A 22,112-nucleotide genomic window follows, 5' to 3' on the forward strand; every position below is an offset into this window, starting at 1 on the left:
CTGAACTGATAGAAAACCTTTCATATTCTTATGTTTTAAGCAATGCAAGTAGAAAGTTTAAGCCCAGTATGAGTAACTGGTTTCTTAACCATGAAACTTGGTTTTAGAACTTTAATTATTATTGAATGGCAGTTTTCTTTCTTTGAAAACTGAATAATGTTAATGGAAGATAGAAGTTCAAGTTTTCAACTCCATATCTAAAGACAAATGAGAGTTTTTGAGTGCCCTGCATTCTAGGATTCCCATCTGGCCCCTTTGAAGAAGTGAGTGCTCAAAAGACAGGGTGCTTAGCCCCTTCTAGCAAACTAAAGTTACTAATGAGCATCCAATAATTAATGTTCTTCTATAGACTGGCGCTAGGTACGTAGCTCTTAATCTCCATGTCTTCCTCACAGATAGGGCTATCCCAGGATAGGAAGCTTAGAGCACAATGTAGAACAATGAGTATTAAATGTTATGTGTTAAATATCCCTAGCTTTAGGGATTCCAACATGATGTATTGTCACATTGCAAAAACTTGTGAAGTGACAGTGGGCTGCAAGTTCAGGATTGGATACATTTAGTATTCAATCCAAGAAAACGGCTGAGAAAAGACCTCAGCTAAAGAAAAATGCCATGGGGAATTTGATCTTTCTCCAGATTCTTGCCATCCCCAAGCACAAAGTTTTTGACCAGCTCCTTTCAAGAGTTTGCATTTTCCCTTGCTGACTGTGGGTCAGACTTGTAGGGAAGCAGGCCCTGAAGTGGAATAGCAAATCCTGCCTGCACAGTTCTGGGAATAAAAGGCTGCTTTGCCCTGTCTGTCCTAGCACAGAAACTCTTGCTTTGGCAACTTTCAAATAACTTTAAGAAGGAAGACTTTGAAGAGATCTTCAGAAGGTGTACTCTGAAGGCCCAAGACACGAATAGTTTCAAACAACTGGAGTCTGAAGACATATTCAAAAATTATTTTATAGCACATGCTTCTTGCACTACCTGAAAATGCTGTTAAATGACATGATGATAAAATTGTTCTACAAGCTCAGACTGACAGTACAATTTGAAACTAAACAAGAACCCCTGTCACTGATCTTAATTCAAGAAATCCATGTTTATAAATAGCCATTTTAGTCAATAATTCTAAAAACAATGATTTCCAAAGCACCTGTTGCAAAGAAACAGAATGCAGTATCTATCCACAAGTAATTGATTCCTATTTTTCTCTATCTTGTATGCCAAATAAACCATACATTTATGCAAGGCTAAATGTCAGATTTGTTATGTGCAGTGACTCCAGTTCCATTATGATTTCTCGGGTGGCACAGATATTTGTCCCACATGTGAAACAGACTGGGGTCAACAAGAAGTGCTACTTATGAAATCCATATAATTATTTGATCCAGTCTAGTGAATGCCTCAAAACAATTTGAATTGGCATAAACAACAAAGTTCTGACCTTCAGCAAGGTGGGCAAACCACTTCAGCAAATCTTACTAAGAACAATCAACCAACCCAATCTGCAGTCACATTCTCTGACCACAAATAAAGGGAAACAAGTTACTTGCTGAAAACACATGTCAAACACAATGTGTCAGACTACTAAGAATGCATGCGCTCCCCTACCATTAAAGTATCTGAGAGGCAAAAATACCAGATAGAATTATTTCTAGAATAGAATTTTGCTAAAAACCCAACCCCAAACCTCTCACTAACCCACCAAGAGATCTTCCAGTTTTACTTTTATATATGCAAAGTAAAACTCCAGTCAGTATCTTCAGGAACTGAAGACAGTCCTTACGATTTCATTGGCAAATAAAGCACAAATAAAAAATTATGACGGGCTCATCAACACAGCATACAATACCATTTGTCCAGGATTTCATCTCTGTAGTTCCACTGAAGATATTTACTTTTTGGTCATTCAATGGCAATCCTGATAGCAATTCACAGTTCACTTTGTATTTACAGTCACTGTTGAATATTAAAAACCAAAATTTTGTTAAAATTAGTTAACCAAATTTAACACGGGTTCCATTCATGTACTGCATGCCTTAAAAGAAGGATTAAGTGTATAAAAGATGAGAATTTCTTCAACACTTTATGCAACACTTTATGCAACACTTCAAAACTTGCCATAAATTTAAACAGCCAGCAGTCCCAACAATTTTACTTTCATTACTCTCATTTGCCTGGTCCAATCTGATTATGATTTTAGCTGAGATTATCCTGCCCTAGCGCATGACCATACGAAATTCAATAAATAAGTAGAAAACGCACCAGTGAACCACTCCCTCCACCATGCTGACAAGAAGATTGAGATGATTTCTGTCACCTCTGAAGAAGCATCTACTTAATCTTAGTCTGTTATGTAATATCTGCCAAAGAGTAAATCCCAAGGCTCTTCAAATTACATCTAAAGAGTCAACTCTTCTCTTTCCTAAAAACTGACTACTAGACAGAAGATTTAGGTGATTTCAAAGAGAACCCTAATTAAAGACTGTTCTGCTTTTATTCTCAAATATGTACATTCAAGAGAATTAAATGACTAAAATGTGGTGTTTTCAAAAATAAGATAAAAATATTGCTAGCAAAACACTTGGTAATCTCAATCTCTTCTGTATTTGTAAACAAAGCCACAGGGAAAATATAATCCCCTTTTATGAGATCTTGCTCCCCTTCCCCCTTTCCATTAAGAATCCTGGTTCAGTACAATCCTGGTTTTAACCTGCTTGCTCCTCTGCAGACAGAGTTGCCACCTCCTATAAGGGATTCCAGATATTTAATACTTCTCATAACCAAGACAATTCAAATAGTTCCTAAACTTTAGGATGTTTTCAATATAATTTGAAATAAAAATGCTAATGTAGAAAGAAAGAAATTGCAGTTAACAAACCCAAATTTTTCAAGACGAATCTTTATTCTCATCAATGCATTTGGGTTGGTTCCAGAGGGAACAAAAAACCTGCAGTTTTAGTTACTCAGAAATTTCAGATTACCACATAAAATCTTATGCTTCCTCATGATGCTAGCCTCAGTTCTGACACAACAGGATTTTCATAGCAGTTTCCCTTCAGATTTCTTTAATCTAAACATGAAACTACACACTATTCTGCCAGGAACTGTAAACTATATACATCTACAAGCTTTTTTTTTAGTAACAGCATCACTAGAAGAGGAGTTTGCTAAATACGAACAGCAACTGTTTTCTTCTAGATAAAACTTTGCAATGGTAACATTTTTCAGTAAAACTAGAGAAAAGTTCAACTCCAAAGGAAGGCCTCTTCTCTAACCACACAGAGTACTGCATTGCACAAACATAATTTGTTCAGCACAATCTACTTATTCTGTAATATATAGAACTATTTATGCTACTAAGGCAAATTTAAATGGGTACTTTATAGCAGAAGGAGGAGCTTGGAGCTCTCTAGTGGATTAACAAAAAGATGCAGTATTCTCTAACAGACTTCTGGCAGACTCAAGTCTGTCACAGAAATGTGAGCGTGGTTGGAAAAAAGCAGTACACTCTACTGTGTCAGCTAAGGTTTCTTGGTTATTTTGAAAATTACTATATCCTAGTTTCAGCCAGGACAGGGTTAATTTTTGCAGTAGCTAATTGGTGATTACTGTTCCTAAACCACAACACTCTAAAATAAGCTATTTCTCTTCTAATTACTTGAGAATTTCATCCTAAGTATACCTTTCCTACAAAAACGAATTCTCTCTTATTTCTGGATTGCTGATGAATGAAAATGTCTCAGTCTGACAGTAATTCAGGCTTGGACAATCAGCCACAGTATGAAGCTCAACAAGGGAAAGTGACGGATTCTGCATCAGGAATGGGACAGCCCTGCAAGCACAGACAGACCAGGGAATGAGAGGCAGGACAGCAGTGCTGTGGAACGGGACCTGGGGTCCTGGTTGATGGCAAGCTGAATGAGAGTCAGCAGTGCCCTGGCAGCCAGGAGGGCCAAGTGTGTCCTGGGGGCATCAGGGACAGCATCTCCAGCCAGGCAAGGGAGGGGACTGTCCCGCTCTGCTCTACACTGGTGTGGCCTCACCTTGAATATTTTGTGAAATTTTGGGTGCCACAATGTAAGAAAGGCATTAAACTATTAGAGAGAGTCCAGAGGAGTGCAATGAAAATGGTGAAGTGCCTTAAGGGGAAGCCTGGTGAGGAACGCCTGAGGTCACCTGGTCTGTTCAGCTGCAACTTCCTCGTGAGGGGAAGAGGAGGGGCAGGCACTGATCTCTTCTTTCTAGTGACAGGACCCAAGGGAATGGCCTGAAGATGTGTCAGGGAAGACTTAGGTTGAATATTAGAAAAAAGTTCTTCACTCAGAGGGTGGTCAGGCACTGACAGGCTCTCCAGGGAAGTGGTCACAGCACCAGCCTGGCAGAGCTCAACAAGCATTTGGACAGTACTCCTGGGCACGTGGTGTGACTCTTGGCAATAGCGCTGTGGTGGGCCAGGAGTAGGACTTGATCCTCATGGATCCCTTCCAACTCAGCTTACTCAGTGATCCCGTGATTCTGTAAATCAGACTAAGAAATGTGTACAATAAACACTGCAAACACAGCTTGAAGCTAGAAGAACAGTAAAGCACGTCCTTAACTGCATGTGACATGTTTTTAAGCACCTTTTTCTACTGCTGTACAAATATTTGTCAGCCTGAATTTGAATGAGATCTTTCAATTCTTTCATAAGCAGAAAAGAAAAAGGAAAGCTTCATGACTTATTTATTACTATTTTTTGGTTTTGTTAAGTTCTGGTTAAGTTCTATTGTGGCAAGAAATGCATCTCATGCTATGCTCACATTGAGATGCAAAAGTGAGACACTGTCATGAAGTTAGTATATTTTGTCACCAGTCAAAAGTTAAAATAAGCCCTATTGTCCTGTCAGGCTATGACTACACTTGTTCTGTACTTTGTGGAGTGAAATTATATTATTTCATGTATTTATTTTCTTCATCACATAGTTACAGTAACATGGAAAACTGAATTATATACTGGTGGTTTTCAGGTAACAACAACATGTTTTAATTGTATAGTAACTGGGGAATGGCACAGGTTACATGAAGGACACACTATATGTACCTTTTTCCAGCTTCACTCTTATTTTCTTCTTCAACATCAGGCACTCCATCTGCAAGCTGTAACTGTGAAGATATTCAAAAGTTATTTTCAGGTACAACAAAGCACTACTAAGGCTGTTATACTTTACAGACTTAAAACTGTTAGAGATCATTGCAAGGCATGGTAAGACAGCCATAACTGTAAAAACTGTTATTTGGTGTGTAGGATTATTCCTACCACATCTTTGTTAATGAACAGACTGGTTTATACACTGTGTTCTTTAAAATAGTGATTGTTAACTGGAAAAAAAGACAGTGTGACTGTCTTCACTTCTCTTTGCTCCCATGATAATCTCAGCAATTTTTATGCCCACTGCCCAACTTTAACTGTGCCTGACAGATGGGTAGAACACCATAAAAGTTATTCCAACAAGTTTAATGAAATTTAAAACTGCACTGAGGAGGAATTTAAGCCTTTTTCTCAGCTCTACGCAATCGTGGACAGTTAAAAAATCCCCAACGATATGGAGAAAAAAGACAGCACAAAACATATTTGGAGGAGAGAATCTGAAAAGACTAATTCAGAATGAAGTCAGAGAATCCCGGCTTCACAATATAACTTAGGACTTCATATTCTATTACAAATTGATTACAGCCAAAGAACTAGAGATGACTATGTTCTCATTGGATTTCCAAACTTTATTTTACCACTTCCTGAATAGTTTTGCATTTTCTCCATGCGTAGTTTTTGCCCTTCTCACAGGATTATTAACTGGAAAAACCATCACAAAAGCATAATCTGAAAATCTCCCTGGATGGTAGAGTACCTGCAATAAGGGTTCTGCCATTGCATTCCCCCTGCAGGTGTGCACTGCTATTTTCTATCCACATACAGAACAGGTTTAGGTAAGGCTTAGTATGCATCTTGTGGTTTAAGTTTGTGTTGGGTGAGATTATTTGTACATATTTTCTACTGTCCAACACAGCACAGAAAAGGAAGCACTAGGACGCTGATTTTATAAAGCCACAAAGCTATGAAATAATCCAAATGGGACTGACCTGGTAATACTGCAACAAGTACCCCACCTTCAGCAAACCTTACAATTTGACAGACCCTTTTTGTCTCTCCAGAAGATCAGCAAACAAAACGGCACTGTTAACTTTGTGAATTGCATGTTAGCCGCCCCAATTGCATTTGCTGAAGGAAATGTTTCTCTTCTTTTAAACAACTTTTTGCTTAAAGGGAAACTGATTCTCTGCTGTTTGATTAACTTCCCAATTACTCACCAATTTTAACCCTGTGAATTTTACAGTTTAACTTATCCCGTTAAAACCGCTAGCCACTCCTGGAGTAGTGGAAAACAGTAAAGCAACAATGTATGAGTGGCAGAGAGATGTAAATTCCAAGTAATTATCAAAGAAACAAATAGTATAAAACTTCAGTAAAACTTAAAAGACCTAGACTTATTATCTAGAGGAGGGAAGACAGAGAAAGGCCAGATAAGTCAGTAAGCATGAAAATTATTCCCTCTGAACAGCCAGAAATCTGTATGTTAAAGGCCTTTCTGCCCAAGTAATGAAGCCCAGAATGATTTTTTTTGATGCATGATGGCTGTGCAGCTCCCCAGCTTTCCAACACTGCCCCATCCTTCTGATACTGAGAGGCATTTAACAGCACCATTTAAAATTAGGTATGTTATGTAAAAATGTCATACATGCAAAGCAGTACTCACAGGAGTACACTGGAACAGTAATTTTCATACCATTGGGAATTCAATATCAGTTGTTACTGCAACAACTGATGTAATAATATTCTGTTTCACTTCCAATTTAATTGACAATTACAAAACAGTCAAGTTCTGTTAAGTGAAGATTACACTGCCAATACACAGTCATCTACTAAATGTTAATATTCTTTTTATTTCAGGAAATTTAGGATTTTGTTGATAAAACAGCATTAGTAATTAAAATTATCCAATTATGTGGATTGTAATTTCTTAAACTATTTAAGCAGAGAAAGCATAATTTCTCAGTACCTTTTCATCCACATCCAAACTTGTCAAAAGTTCATCTAGTTTGCTCTGTTGCCTATCTTCAAGAAAGTCCTCACTAACATCTCCTGAAGGACTGCTTCCTCTGGAGGAGTTGTGGGTCTTCACATCTTCAGCTGAAAATGTATAAACGCATTGCTTTATGTGTTTCCCATGCTACAAGACAACAAAGCTTTTATTTCCTAAATACTACAAAGGCTTAGAACTAATGATATTTAAGAACTCCTAGGACCCTCTAAATGTGAAATTTATGGAAAAATATTTCATGCTTAAGGCAGGAATCATTCCAAATAAATATTAGGCCGAATCTGCAATTAAAGTTCTATCCAAGCACTATGTTCTTTAATGGTCCCTGTTGAACAGTAGAACACATTTACTTACAGAATATTGAATTCAAACTCAGTTAAGCTGTTTTATTAAAACACAGCCAAAGATATGTGTGGCAATTTGCTAAGCAAAAAGACTTCGCCTTTGTTACAAAAGGGCAAAAGTTAATCACACTGACATGATGCAACACTGAAGTAAATATAGAAAGCTCTGAGAAACTCCAAATTCCTGTGATATAGTAAACTCAGTAAGAATTCAGTGTCAGGAAATTTCAGCACCTTTAGCAGATGCCACAGGAAATGAATGACACATCTGGCTGCAACGTTCTGAAAGGGCTGTTTAAGCACAACAGAAGAGTTCTGCATAGGAAAGAAATTCACTACTGGATCACACAAATGACTTCCAACTGCACTGTGCTGTCCAGACACAGGAAGAAAGAATCAGATTAGTATTGGAAAGGCTTTTCTCTTACAGTCCCTGGTCTCTATGATCACCAAGTACAAGACACATCTGGCTGAAGACAACATACACAAGATTTCCACTCGAAAGGTGAAGAGGATTGATGTCATCCAGAATATTTTAACTGTGGTACTTTTTCCACTTCTTAAACGGTGAAGCCACTAAGGCAAGGAGCCATGACTTCACTAATGTAACACAGGACACCAAAGCAGTAACACCTATTTCTAAATAAATACATAAATAGTCAGTAATTAGCAAAACCAGGCACCCTTCTTTTGTTCTGTGCAGGTTTTTTTAAAAGTCATGTATTAAACAGTAAGTTACTGTGTGCATATTCATCTAAGATTATGATGGGATCCTGCTTCTCAGATCTGGGAAGGACTTTAGGTACCACAAAAAGAACCAAAAACTTTCAGCCTCAAAGTCTGCTAGAACATGAAGTAAAACAACAAAGAACACGCAGAAGTTACTGAATAGTACAAAATTTTTTGCCAGGTTTGGCTTCAATCACCTCAGCATTGCAGATTCCATGGCCCAGGCCCCAATCTCTTTACATGACCACAGGCATAACTGCGAACTCCCTCCTGACTCCTCCTCAGGGAACTTGCTTCTTGGTATCTGAGCTCTTAAAACCTTTTATTTTGCCTTCTAATACCTGAAGCCTGAGATCTTCTCTTCCCCTACTAGTCTCTAGTCACTCCTTTCCAGGAGGCAGTATCTGCTGAAATCACTCTTTGTACGTGAACATAACACATTATTGTGAAAAACCAGCACAAGAGGTACTGCCACTGACATCTTTCAAGCCTAAAGCAAAATCAACATGTAATGTCAGAACGTCAGATTAACAGCAAGCTGACAAACTGATAACAGAAGGGAAACACCATGAACCTCCAAAACCAGTCTCAGCACTCTGTATGTTCACCACTGTCAGTAAAGGGCTTCTATCCAAAGTCAAAATCCTGTTCTTCCAATCTATCTATAGCAGAAACTTCTATATTAGGTATACCTTAGTATACCAGCAGGAAACAAAACAAATCACATTCATGTGCTGCCTAGCTGGACTGTTCTGCTTTAAATAGGAAGAAAAACCCCACTAAATCAGAAGTAACCTTATTTCCTTAGAAAAAGGCATTCTTTAAAAACAAAACACTGTGTCAGTAGAATGGGCATAGCATCCACAAAAAAAACCCCTGAAAGGACAACCTGGAAATAAACCTACAAAATTCTGTGTGCTGATGAACACAAGAGAACAACCACCTCCAACTCTGACCTAAACTCCAAAGCACTATTACAGGACTCAGAGTCTTACTATGATTTCAACAACTAACAGAATTCTTTGCCTAAAACTGTCAGAGAAATGTCAAAAACCACAGAATCACAACCAAATTAAAAAACCCAACTCCAACCCACTAGTCCTACCAACAGATAAGTAATACAGAGAAGTACATACTCCCTCCATGACCTGGGCTTGTGTCATTTTGAAAGATGTTGACTCAATATGCATGAGGAGACAAACTGCTGTAAAAATAAAAAGATAATACAAAACCAGACAAGTAGACAAGTTCTTTTTTGTTTGTTTGTTTTTTTCTTCTTTGGATTATATACCAAAAACTTCCAGAGACCCTTACCTTTTAACATCAAATTACAGGAGTTTTCAGTATCACTTGACTTTCCAGATTCTTCCATACATCTGTTTTGAACAAAAAGTGTACTTAAGATTTCCATCTTGCACAAAAGCAAAAATAATCTTTCAGTTACATAAAATCAAAAGTTCTCAGTAATACTTTTAGCCATGGACAGAACACTTACAACCAATACACTGTTTTAAGACTCTTTTTAGCTTTCTCTTTTTGCTTCCTTATGTTCATCCCTTCAGATGTACACCTAAACATGTTAAGTAAAACCGAGACATTTCAAAACCCAAAATTTTCAATAAAAGCTTATGATCTCATTTAATCTTTCCCTAAAATACTGAGAAGGGAAATTTTCTCTGTATAGCAAAAAAAGAAAATATTGTGCTAATGAGCCAATTCATCAGTTTCTAAAAAAATGTGATTTACGGTAATTTTATATTCAAAATAATTTGCTTAACAATGAATCTCAAAGAGAGTAACAAAAACAACTGTTCATAGGAAGATACTTCACCTATTTCAAAGATAAGTTAGGGAAAAATAAATACTTATTAGAAAAGCTCAGGAGGGACAAATAGATATCTTAAATGTTACACATAGAATATATAAAACATGCTCACGATCATCACACATTTTAGAAGCCTGTACCTGGTGAATGACACCAAGTGTAATGACAGCAAGCTGTCCAGTCAAGGCAAGAGGAAGTGGCAAACAAAAGCATATGTGAAAAATTAGTTTTACTGCCACATTCAGGCTTCAGGCCAGAATGTTTTCCTTATGCCTGGAAGTGACCAGCATTCTTCTCTATGCAAAAAGCAAGCATCGGAGAAACAACCTGTGAAGTCCCAGTTGTATTTGGTAAAACTAAAAAAATCCCAAACAAACTCTCCAACCCCCCCCCCCCCCCCAAAAAACCTGGCCATGGTCTGGTATTATCTGGTAATATCATAAGTTACCCAACAAAACTTATTTCAATATTCTCATATTGAATAATAATAATAACAATACTACTACTACTACTACTACTACTACTACTACTACTACTACTACTATTCTCATATTGAATTATAATATTAATATGTTCCTGACTGCTATCAACTATGTGTAATCACCATCTAATAATCTGCATCAAATTATGGAAAGTAAAAAGTAAAACAAGAAATTTTGCCTGTTTTTTTAGCAAATCCAGGGGAAATTCTAAGAAAGAAGAACCATGCATTTTTATTTCCCTTGGCTAATGGCAAACAAATTCAACAGGAATCAGAAAGAAATGAATACTCCTTCTAATAAATTTACAATTCTACAGCCTAGCTGCTTCTCAAGAAGTTGGCTGCTCTTACTACAGACTTGCCCTGTTCTCTAGAGGCTTGTTTTGGCAGAAATTGTATTCTGTTAACATTTAAAAGTTTTATATTCTCATGTTCAAAAAAGTGTTCAGCACCTCAAAGAAGATTACTTTCCTCTTTTGCACATGGGTTTAATGGAAAGGAAAGGATAAGGAGAGCAGTGAGTTAAAAAAAAAAAAAGAATGCAGCTATAAGATATAATCCTGAATGTAACTGAAGTGCTACTTAAAATAGAGGTAGCATAAGCCCACCTAGAAAGACCACACAAAAAAATTTAAAACACCCATCTCAATAAAAAACTAATCTTTGGAGGAAAATCTTGCATTATCTCTATTTAAATCTCTTTTTTTTTCTTTGAAAAAAATGAAAAATTCAATCTTAAAACTTTTTCACTGAACACAAGTATCAAAGCTTAAGAGAGAAAACAGGCTAAACAATAGATGAGTTCATTCCATGAAGAACTACTATCTCATTTACAAAAGTTAGGTTCCACTTTAAATTTCTTTTCCTCCTCCTATGACTTTTATTATCATCTGAAAACCCAGTAAAACATTTAACACCTAATGATTTACACCAGGAACTTGCTGAATGAAGATGCAGGATGATAAACCTCTGCAACACTTTAGCCAAATCACATACCTGAAAAATATTCACATGTCTGGGGATAGGAGAAAAAGAGGGAAGAAGAATGGCAGAACAGAACACTACTGTAGAGACAACCATTTACTCTTACAGACTCAAGAGAAGAACAAGCTACACCTAAAAAGTAAAAACATTTCTAGTATAATACCACTTTACAACTAAGAAAACTTCCTTCAAAGGGCTAGCTGCTATCTCAAATCAAGAATATTAATTTTAATTATCTTTGTTTTTATTTTCATATTTCCCTTCATTCAAACAAGCACTTTAGGACTACCTTGTTCTACAATTCAGAGTTTATCCCAGATCTTATGAAGAACAAATTCATGTATCTGCATTCAGAATACTGTCATAGCTCAATCAAAATTAGACACTGAAAATCAAATAAAGAAATAATTTAAACAAAAATTAGTGGAATTCTCTAAGGAAGCCTGACAATTACAACCAAAGCATATGCACATGAGATAAAAGTACTTGGGAATATTGTGATAAAAAAAGGAATGATATGCATACCTGAAACTACTTTCTACTGAATATTTATTTTCTGATGGAACAGGAGACTCAGGTTTAATATACACCTTTGTGTCTTTAATGCAGGATGCTCTCACTGGACAATTTTCACAGCGTGCAGGTGCAAGCTCCTCTTTATTACTGGTTCCAAAAAGGTCTGGGTCATCCTGAATCACATCAATGACAAGAACATCTTGGTTGTAAGCTTCAAGGATATCTGGTAAATTCTGACTTTTGACTTTTTGTGAAAAATTCCCTCTTGATTTTCTATCACCATTTATTTCTAATCCAACAAGGGGGTCGACTGCATTCCAAGAATGATCAGGAAAACTAGATTTCAGCACACACTCAGAACCACTGAAATCAGGCACAGATGGCTCTGGCTGCCCATCAAGAAGAGGATGTGGATATGTAGAGAAACTTTCAGGGAGCGCAGACATCTCATCAGAGAGGTTTACAGAACCATTGTGCTGGAAGTCCTTACTATCAATCTCATCTGCTTTCTTCTGTATGGAAGCTGGAGATGCAGCATCACTCATGACAGGAAGAGGACCCTGCTCATATTTTACCAAGAAAGTCTCTTCACCTGTCTTCTGCCTTCCTGGACTAGTGCTTCCAAGAAGCTCTAGTGGACTACAAGTTTTGCTTTCAAATGAATGGACAGATTCCTGTTTCTTGGATTTAGGTTTGTTTCTGCATAAAGGAATTTTGAATTTTGTCAGGTTTCCAGAGGTTAATGGTTTAATTAGGTTTAAATCAGAAAATATCTGCTTCACTACTGATCCTTTAGGGCTGAAGTTTATACTGTTTGTGTTACTTGCAGAAGTACCATTCTGGACTGTCAGAGAGAGGTTTCTGTTTGTCACATCTCCTTCATTTTCATCCTTTTGTTTTGTTGTACCAGTTTGGACTGTCACAGGCAGCTTTCTGTTTGTCACATCTCCTTCATTTTTTCCCTTTTGTTTTGTTATACCATTCTGGACTGTCAGAGTCAGGTTTCTGTTTGTCACATCTCCTTCATTTTCATCCTTTTGTTTTGTTGTACCAGTTTGGACTGTTGCAGGTAGGTTTCTGTTTGTCACATCTTCATTTTTTTCCTTTCGTTTTGCTGTTCCATTCTGGACTGTTGCAGGCAGCTTTCTGTTTGTCACCTCTCCTTCATTTTTTCCCTTTTGTTTTGTTGTACCATTCTGGACTGTTGCAGGCAGCTTTCTGTTTGTCACCTCTCCTTCATTTTTATCCTTTTGTTTTGTTGTGCCATTTTGGACTGTCACAGACAGGTCTCTATTTCTCACAACTCCTTCATCTTTATCTTCTTGTTTTATTGTACCGTTCTGGACTGTCACAGACACATTTCCTTCTGTTATATCTCCTTCATCTTCATCTTCTTGTTCTGCTGCAAAATTCAAGGTTGCTCTAACTTCTTGCACATTATCACGTTTAAAAGCCACGGCACTTTTATCTGTATTGACTGGTGATTCCCCATTTTCACTGTTCATTGTCAAAGTCTCATAAATATCCACAGAAGAGGATTCCATTGTTTCATGTGAAGCCTGACAGTCAATATTTGGATCAATCTTTTTATGTGTAATTTCTTTTGTAATTTCTGCCAATGATGTATGCAAATCCAGCTGTCTCACATTCACAATCTCTGCACTACGTTCCACAGCTTTAACACTGCTTTTATCAGAGGAATCCTCAAAAGCAGCCTTTAAAAGTCTTTTTCCTTCTGAGACGAACCTATGACTTTTAAGAAACCATTCAGAAGTCCTTGCACAAGATTCAACAGGCCAAACTTTTTTACCAGTCATGGGTATTGTTCTTTGACAGGTAAACTGCTGCAATTTCTTAGTAACTTTGTTCAAATTTCTTCCTGCCTTGCTTTTGTGGTGATCAGAAACATCATGGATCTGAGCTAGTGCTCCACGGCAATCTGAGGCAGCTGCATAACGTGCCACATTGCTTGAATTTTCTCCTTTTACTATTGCAGAGAGCTCTGGTGTCATCTTAAAGCCAGTTTCAAATTCAAGTAATTTGGTACTATTCTTTCTCCAGGCTGATACAGTTTTTACTTCCTGAGTATTTTTTTCTGTATCAAAATCTGATGTATGACCACACGAAGCTGAGAAAGTACGATTTAGTCCTGAAACTGAAAATGAGCTTGACATGGTAACTGCTGCTTCTGTTTGTAACTCACACTTCTTGCATTTACTAGCCATGTCTGCAGATTTCTCAGTGATTTTCATCTTTTTTCTAGGCTTTCTACCAATATTCCACTTTTTTCCCCTTAAACACTTGCTGCTTTCACTCAGGCAGCCTGAAACACAACCTTCTTCATTTTCATTCTTTTCTTTATTAGGTGAAAAACCACCTTTTATGAGTGATCTCTCATTCTGCATTCTACTAGTGCTGCAAATTCTATCACTCAGCTCTCCAGTACCATGGGCTACATGGAAGAATCCATTTAATTTATAACTGTTGGTAGTTCCACTAGCTGAAGGCTTCACTAACGTGTTGATGTAACAACAGTCCTGTAACACCACCAATGGATTCTTTCCAGCTGCACAGAACAAGCCACTGCAATGGTTTAGGGCATTAGTGCCACGTTCAGCACCACATTTTGCAGACACATTCATCACTTCTTCAGCTGCAGTCACACTTGAACTTTGCAAGCGCTTGATTTTACCAGATCTGTGTTGCCTTTTTCTACGCTGCACACCAGGCTCTTCTGTTACAGCATGGCATAGAAAGCTCTTGCTTTCAGTGTCATCTGTAGCAGAAACTGTAAAAGTTTTAGAATAGTGAGATTCCTTTTCCTTAGAATCTTCTACCCTGTTTTGCTTTGTCTTAACCTTCTTTACAGCCTGTGAATTACCAGAGTCTTGCTCAATTGCTTTCCACTGCTCCTCTGCTGATTAAAAAAACAAAGAAATGTCATTAAAGAAAACTCTAAGAGAAAAAGACTATTTTATAAAGAGAATCAAAACCCCCAAACATTAAAGGCTGCTAAAGAACATGACACTATATAAGGCTAAAATATTTCAGTGAAGTTTTATGACTTTTTTTTTAAATGAAAGCTATTAGGACACTTAAGAGTAAAAAAGATGTATTACCTTCAGGAACAAATGCAAAGAGGAGCAGAACTGTACAGTGTCATAAGGACACTGGAAGTTGTGTATTTGTTGTGTACTCCACACAAGTGGAAAATAAATAAGAGCAAATCTGGCAAGAAAACGCAGATGCTGTTTACACGCTCAGCCTTTAAATCTTTTGTTTGCACAGTATATTCTCTGTAGTAGGAACACTAATTTGTAAGAACATCTTTCAGATACACAGTCCAATCAAATGCATTTGATTGATCAAGAAGATCCAGAAAAATTGAAGGACCTGCATTTTTAGAGACTACTACTTCTTATTTAAAAGCAAATACAGATTATGTAAAAAACTGTATATCTGAAAATCTATAGAGAATGGACTCAAGATCATACTAGTACAATGCTGGTTTTTTTAGACCTTTGTTTTCAAGGTAAAACACAATGTTAATATCTGTCTTTCAGAATATGTTTTTTAGATAAAATATTAATAATCTACTGTAAGTATATGTCATTTGAATGTATTCACTTCAAAAGCAATGTTTTTAGACAACATCCCAAAAAAAAAAAAAGACTTGAAAAACCCCTCTTTCAAAATTGTTCCAGTTTGACTCAACATTCTCTTAAAACATCAAAACACAATCATTGCTTCTACATCTTTTGGGATTTTTCATAAAACAGAAACTAAAAAGTCCTGAGAGCAAACCCCAGCATCCTATAAAGGCAGACACTGTTAAGAAGACAGCATCATACATAATCAAAAATAAACAGATAATAGACAGATGAAAGAGGACTTGACTGTCTTTTATTCTGGCACTGCTGAAACTACTGCCCCCTTTTTTGCTTGTGGCTGACCACCTCTGAAGAAAGGTGGGGAATGCTTTTGAGAGAAACAAATTCCCAGCACTCCCCACCAACGGCCTGCCTGTTTCTGTCCATATCCCTTCCTCTCTCCCTTCCTTTCCCCTTTCTCTACCCCCCAAAAGGCTAACTGGTCTCCTCTCCTTGGTGTTAAACAGGCTTCTTTTCTCCTTCAGGAAAAGCCTTTCCTCTTTCTGAAAATCTGTTGTCTTCTAAGACTGGTGGTATTCACAGTACTGTGAAACACACCCTAGCTTTTCTCAAACTAAGTCAGCAGCCAGTTTTTAAAAGGGTCTTACTTCAGGACCAATTTGGGAGCACAAATTCTGTACCTGTACTTCTACAATGGAGCTACCAGTGCTTACCACTTTCCCCTGGGCTGTCTGGTCGTTTCTGAGGGCTTGAGCTCTGCTGCTCTTCTTTCATGCAATGCTTCTGAGTCTTTCTTCTTCTGGTGGTTGGTTGTTCTTGTCCACTCAGATCCTGCAGCTGCTGTGACAGCAAGGCATTTCTGTTCCTCTTACTCAGAGCTCCTTTTCTGGACTCTGGACACTGGGTATGCTGTTTTAGCAAGGCAGAACTACCCCTCTCCTTGGGACCATGTACTTTTGGTTTCCTCACTGATCTCCTGCCTTTCTTGCCCAAGCATCTCCCTTCTTTTTCCTGTGTCCCTAGTGTTCTTGATCCAACTAATGGACACCCATTCAACTTCTCTAGTATAAAAACCTCTTCCTGAGGTTTTGGTTCAGGGACAACTTCCTGAGCACCCAAATTCTTCCTAAAATCTGGGATTTGCATATTCTGCGTCATTGTACAGTCAGTACATTGCACTTTAGTACTCCACGTGACATTTTTGGGTTGAAGAACTTCTGGTTCTGGAAAACAGGATATTCCATGTCTCTCTGTGCTCTCAATTCCCCTCTTCAAGTTTGGGACTTGCAATTTTACTTCCATACAGGAATGTTTGCCTTCTGTTCCTGAGCTCCCTGAACCCTTGTGGAAACCTGAGAAGTTCAGGTCTTCTGAGCAATGTTCATTCCTTTCAATCCCTGCTGAGAACTTTTTCTGCAAAGTAGTTCCTGAAAAAAACAGCTGTTGGCTTTGACGTGTCCCTCTCAGAGTCTCTTCCCAGCACATTGCTGCAGCCGTGGCTGCTGCTTGCCAATCTTCGCACTCATCTGTGTCTGAAATTAGTGAAGCTACACCCTTGCTTCTTCGGGGAGACTTCCTGTGCTGGTTTCCCTTGGTTTTTCTACCTGGGAATTTCTGTCTGTTCTCACCTTGCTCCTTCTGCATGGCCACAGGAAAAGCAAAACACTTAAAGGAAGTGGGAGAGAGCGTGACAGGTTGTGGAAAGAAAGGTAAGGGCTGCTCAGGCTTTCTCTTTGGTGCCAGGCGACGACCCCGCTTGACCACCAGCTTTCCCTCTGGCTCACGCCCTGCCTGCGGAGAGCCGGGGCTGCTGACCTCGGGGTCAACCAGCTCCACCTCGCCGGGTCTCACCACCTTCCCTGACCTCAACTGCGGCATCTCGGTGGCGCAGAGACGGCAACAGAGCCCACAAACCCCGCTCGCCAGCGCGGCTTCCGCCGCAGCCACGCTAGCTCGGCACCCACGACGGCTGCAGGCCCGAGCGGGGAGCGGGGGCCAGCCCCTCCCAGACTGCCGCCTCCGGGGACTGCCGGCGGAGCCCAGGCCGCCCAGAGAAAAACCACGGCCACCGACAAGCCCTTCCTGACACCCTCACTGCCCCGGCCCCCAAACACACACCCGAGGCAACCTCTCACAGACCATGGCATTGAAGGAAGCGGCCCCGCACCTCTCCAAACTGAAGAAGGCCGCTGCCTGCAGCCTCCCGCGCCTCCTTCCCACCCTCTCCCCTTCACTATTTGCCCTCGTCTACCGATCCGCTCCCCTCGTCCAAGCACAGCTGCTCGCCCAAAGAGCCGAGCTGCCGCCACGCCGGCGGGCGATGGTGATGCGGCGGCGTGAGGGCGGCTCCTCGGCGCGGCGAGGCGGGAGCGGCGGGAACACCCGCCTGGCCGCTCTCGCTCTCTCGCCGGATCGGCTGGGCCGCCTGCGCGGTCCAACCCCGGCAATGGGGGTGGCGAGCGCGGCTCCTCCGGGCGGCCGTGCCCCCGTGTCGGCAGCCCTCGGCCAAGCGCTTTGGTTGGCGCTGCGCAGCCGTCGTGCTGCCCCCGTGGTGCTCGAAGCGCCTTGCGGGGCTGCGGGCCCGGCCGCGGGCTCAGGGCCGCCCAAGAGACCGGGCTGCGGTGTAGAACTGCCAGAGCCTGGGAGCAAAGGCCCAACTCGGCCCTAGGTCGGAGTCGTGTGGGTAAACACCCAGGCTCGCCCATTTCATCGGGTGTTCCATCCCCCTCAGTGATTCCTTCTTCGAGCACAGCGCTAAAGAAGCTCGCCAACACTGAGGGGCCCTGCCGTTGTTTCACAGAATGGGTCAGGTTGGGAGGGACCGCAGTGGGGTCCCCTTGTCCAACCTCCCTGCTCAAGCAGGGCCATCCCAGAGCACATGGCACAGGATTGTGTCCAGGCAGTTTTTGAATATGTCCAGTGAGGGAGACTCCGTAGTGTCTCAGGGCAACCTGTTCCAGTGCTTGGTTATCTGCACAGTAAAGCTGTTCTTCCTCACATTCCAGCAGAGCTTCTGTGCGTCACTCTCTGGCTGTTGCCTCTTGTCCTATTGTTGAGCACCACCAAGAAGAGCCTGGCTCCATTGGCAGCCACATTTACATGCTGGCAGACATTGATGAGGCCCCCTTTCAGCCATCTCTTCTGGAGGCTGAACAGGCCCAGCTCTTTCAGCTTTCCCTTTTATGTTCCAGTTCTGTGATCAGCTTTAAAGCTCTCCACCGGACCTGCTCTAAGAGCTCCATGAGTCTCTTGTTCTGAGGACATCAACTTTGTATTTCAAATAATACAGCTTCTTAGGACTTGAGTGAGGGGGAGAAGATCACTCAAAAAGACGGTATTGTCAGAAAACAATAGAAATTGGTGTTTGGGCTTTGAATGGGGTGGTAGATTCAACACAGGTGGAGAATACCAAAGCTTCAGAACCATACACTGCATGATAATGTGAACATGTAGAAGTTAGCTTAAAAAAAAGTTGAAGAAAGACTGAATCTAAGTGGCAGGTGTTATGAAAATCCCGAATTATTAAACTTAATAAGGTGGTAGTCTAATGCCAATAATGCCATCAGCAAAATTGCACATGGCTGCTAAATGAGTGTGTCCTACAAGCAGTCTCCTTGCGTTTGCCTCAGCTGGTCTCTGAGGGATGAAACACCTTATTCAAATTCATTTTACTGTGACTTAGTGCTTTCTGGTGTTCACATTTCATACATCCTAGTTTGAGATCCATGCAAAGAAATAAGGTGCTTTATGTCACAACTTGCGAGAAGTGCAGTCCTGTGAAGTTAAGAGTAGTTGGAAAGGTGTGTTTTACTAATTGGCATTGGCTCACTGTATGACTTCAGCCCACGTAACTCCCTTCATCTCTATTTCTTCCCCCAGAGGTAGAAATAATACATTTCAGTCCAAATAAAGAAAGAGAATGTTGCATTTTTGCTAAAATCTCTCCATAGATGAAGAAAGAGCAACAGGGAGGCTGGGAAATTGTTAACTTTAATTTTCTTATGGTATTTTTAGGTTGTACATACATGCTTAAGTACAAAAAGTCAGCAAATGGCTAACTAAAGCTAATAAAAGCAGAAAATACAGATTTCTTAGGCATTTTCTCCCATGGCTCAGTATTGTGCTTCTAGTCCTTGGCACAGAAAGGACCCAATAAAAGGGAAATAACTGCACAATATTTATTTTATCATTGTCAGTGTTCTGCAAGGCTGGTATTACATAAAACATTCAGCTCTGGTGAAATCTAGCCATTTAACCTCTCATTCAAACCTTCTTCAGTGAGTAACAGAGTCTTTTAAGTTTTATAGCAAGATGAAGACATGCTGAAAAGCAGTAGTAAAGGAAATCTGGGAAAATGGCATATGAATTACCTTACTGCTAGCTCTAATTTTTAGGATGTTAGTATTTAGTCAGTTATTTGCAATTATGAGAACTCTCCTCAGACCAGATTTTTATGAAATGAATAAAAATCTACTTGAAATGAATACTAATTAAAGGCATTCTTCATTAAAGTACTTTGAAAAAAGCACTAGAGCTTCAGAAAGGACATTTTGAAGCAGCTGTGGATTATGTTAAAAAACAGCTTGCATTCAGTTTACAATGCTGCTAAAAAGAGGTAGTATAAACATTGTCTTGCAAAGTGGATCAATTTAACCATCTTTTAAAAATACTTGAAAGATAAGAGAATTTTAATATATAGGCATATTTTAAAAATCCTGTGTCAAGTGTTTATTAAAACTGTGGGTTGTTAAAGTGGAAAAAACTTTGACAAAATCATATAAACAGTTTATGGATGAAAAATTAGTTATTTTCACATTCCAACATTTGAATTACTAATATTGCAAGGAAATGTTTAAACTTTATTTTTAAATGATATCTTGTTTAGAAATAAAGATAAATGCTTGTTCTTCTTGAGTTTTATAGTTATCTATCTCAGTGCCATATCTAAATTTTAGAACTAATTCAAGTTTTGCTGATCTATTGCTTTGTTTCACTGATTTCTTGTTCATTCTAGACACTTCATACAGTCATAGAAAGATGAGGTACCAGGTGTCTGAAAGTAAAAAGGCAATTGTGGTGCCCAAAATATTTTTCCACCAGAATTGCCAGTATACTTAGAGATGCCTGGCAATTTTCAAGTGGGAAAAAGAAGCTTGTGTGACTACATTTATGTAAAACCCATAAAATTTTTTCTTTTTTTTTTTTTTTCCTCAGAGGAGTGTATGCACTTATCTCTCCAGCTGATGTAATTTACATTGCTGCTGTGAAGAAATTGTGGCTGCAGATCTAACAATGATACATTTGAGCAATCTTCCAAAAGTTTTTGAAAGATTGAAATTTATAAACACATAATCCAGCTACATAGGTGAGATGATCGTATCAATTTTTTATTGGGCTGTATTTTAGACTTTGCTAATATACTCACCTAGCAACAGGAATTAAGCTGTCTTTTTTTTAGCTAGGGAACTGGAAAGAATTAACTTGAAAATGAACCTTTTTTCAGTGAAGCAATGTGAAAAAATGTCCCCTTGGACCACTTCTTTTTACACTGCTCGCATCTTTATGCTTGGCTGAGGGATAGAGTTGTTATCTCTAGCAAACCATGGTGAAAAGAGTTTGGCTGTGCTGTAATAACTGAGGCTGAGCTCTGAAGAGTATGTCTAGTCTGTTGCATTCTTAAAACATGCCAAATTATGCCCTTGAGTGATACAACTAAAAAGAAAAAGAGTTTCAGTCTAGTATGTCAAAGAAACTCTCCTTTTATAGCCCCAAGGATTTATTATTATTAACAATTCTGAGCTATTTGTTTTGCTAAGTTAGAACCTAAGATAGTAGATATTGATATGATTTTAAGTAACTTCTTTACCCCTTGTTTTCTATTCAAATACATGGGTGCCTTGGAAATAGGTGTATTGATAAACTCTTGAAGTAAGAATTTGCTTTTTCTTTCAAATTAATGTATATCCCTCTAAAATTGCTTTGGCTTTTCACTTCCAGGCTCTTGAGTCAGGAGCCACCTTTGATTTGGCATCTAATGAGAATGCTGCCAACTACCCATGTACTGGGTTTGGGGTACAATGTTCATGGTCAGCTCATGTCCTTGGTGTCTCCCCTGTGCAGGTGTTGACCCCCCTCATACTGAGAGCTGTTTCCTCGTCTGCCCTGACACTGTGAACTCCATTGGACAAGGGCCACTAGGGTGGTGAGAGTAAAGATACCTTGGTGGAAATATGTGATCTGTTTTGTGAAATTGCCGAGTGATTACACTATATGGCAGAGTAGGTGAATCCACTGAGTAGCTGGATACCCCAACCTTTATTTTCATGTCTGTTTTTATTATAGAGCTGTACAGGACAGATTAAAGTAACTTCATTTTCCACCAGTTTAAAATGAGTCATTGGAGGAAAAAGGACAGCTGCTATATTTTGTAATGAGCCATCTGGCATTTCTTGGTAGATCCTCTGATTCCTAATTTGCTACTGAATTGTGACA

At 39.3% G+C, this 22,112-nt stretch overlaps 1 protein-coding gene across 1 annotated transcript in view; it reads right to left on the reverse strand.

Moving 5' to 3' along the window:
- Positions 1 to 18,054, reverse strand: part of TOPAZ1 (testis and ovary specific TOPAZ 1) — a 40,392-nt gene extending 22,338 nt beyond the window's left edge. Inside the window, exons 1-6 of the mRNA XM_074539218.1 lie at positions 16,334 to 18,054; positions 12,019 to 14,926; positions 9,518 to 9,579; positions 7,089 to 7,219; positions 5,075 to 5,136; positions 1,844 to 1,950 (exon numbers count right to left, since the gene is read on the reverse strand). Of these exons, the coding sequence (XP_074395319.1) occupies positions 1,844 to 1,950; positions 5,075 to 5,136; positions 7,089 to 7,219; positions 9,518 to 9,579; positions 12,019 to 14,926; positions 16,334 to 17,498 (4,435 nt within the window). The 5' untranslated portion in view covers positions 17,499 to 18,054. The remainder of the gene's footprint in view (positions 1 to 1,843; positions 1,951 to 5,074; positions 5,137 to 7,088; positions 7,220 to 9,517; positions 9,580 to 12,018; positions 14,927 to 16,333) is intronic.
- Between the last annotated feature and the right edge of the window lie 4,058 nt (positions 18,055 to 22,112).

This window comes from Zonotrichia albicollis, chromosome 1 (assembly GCF_047830755.1).
Source record: "Zonotrichia albicollis isolate bZonAlb1 chromosome 1, bZonAlb1.hap1, whole genome shotgun sequence".
NCBI classification, from domain to species: Eukaryota; Metazoa; Chordata; class Aves; order Passeriformes; family Passerellidae; genus Zonotrichia; species Zonotrichia albicollis.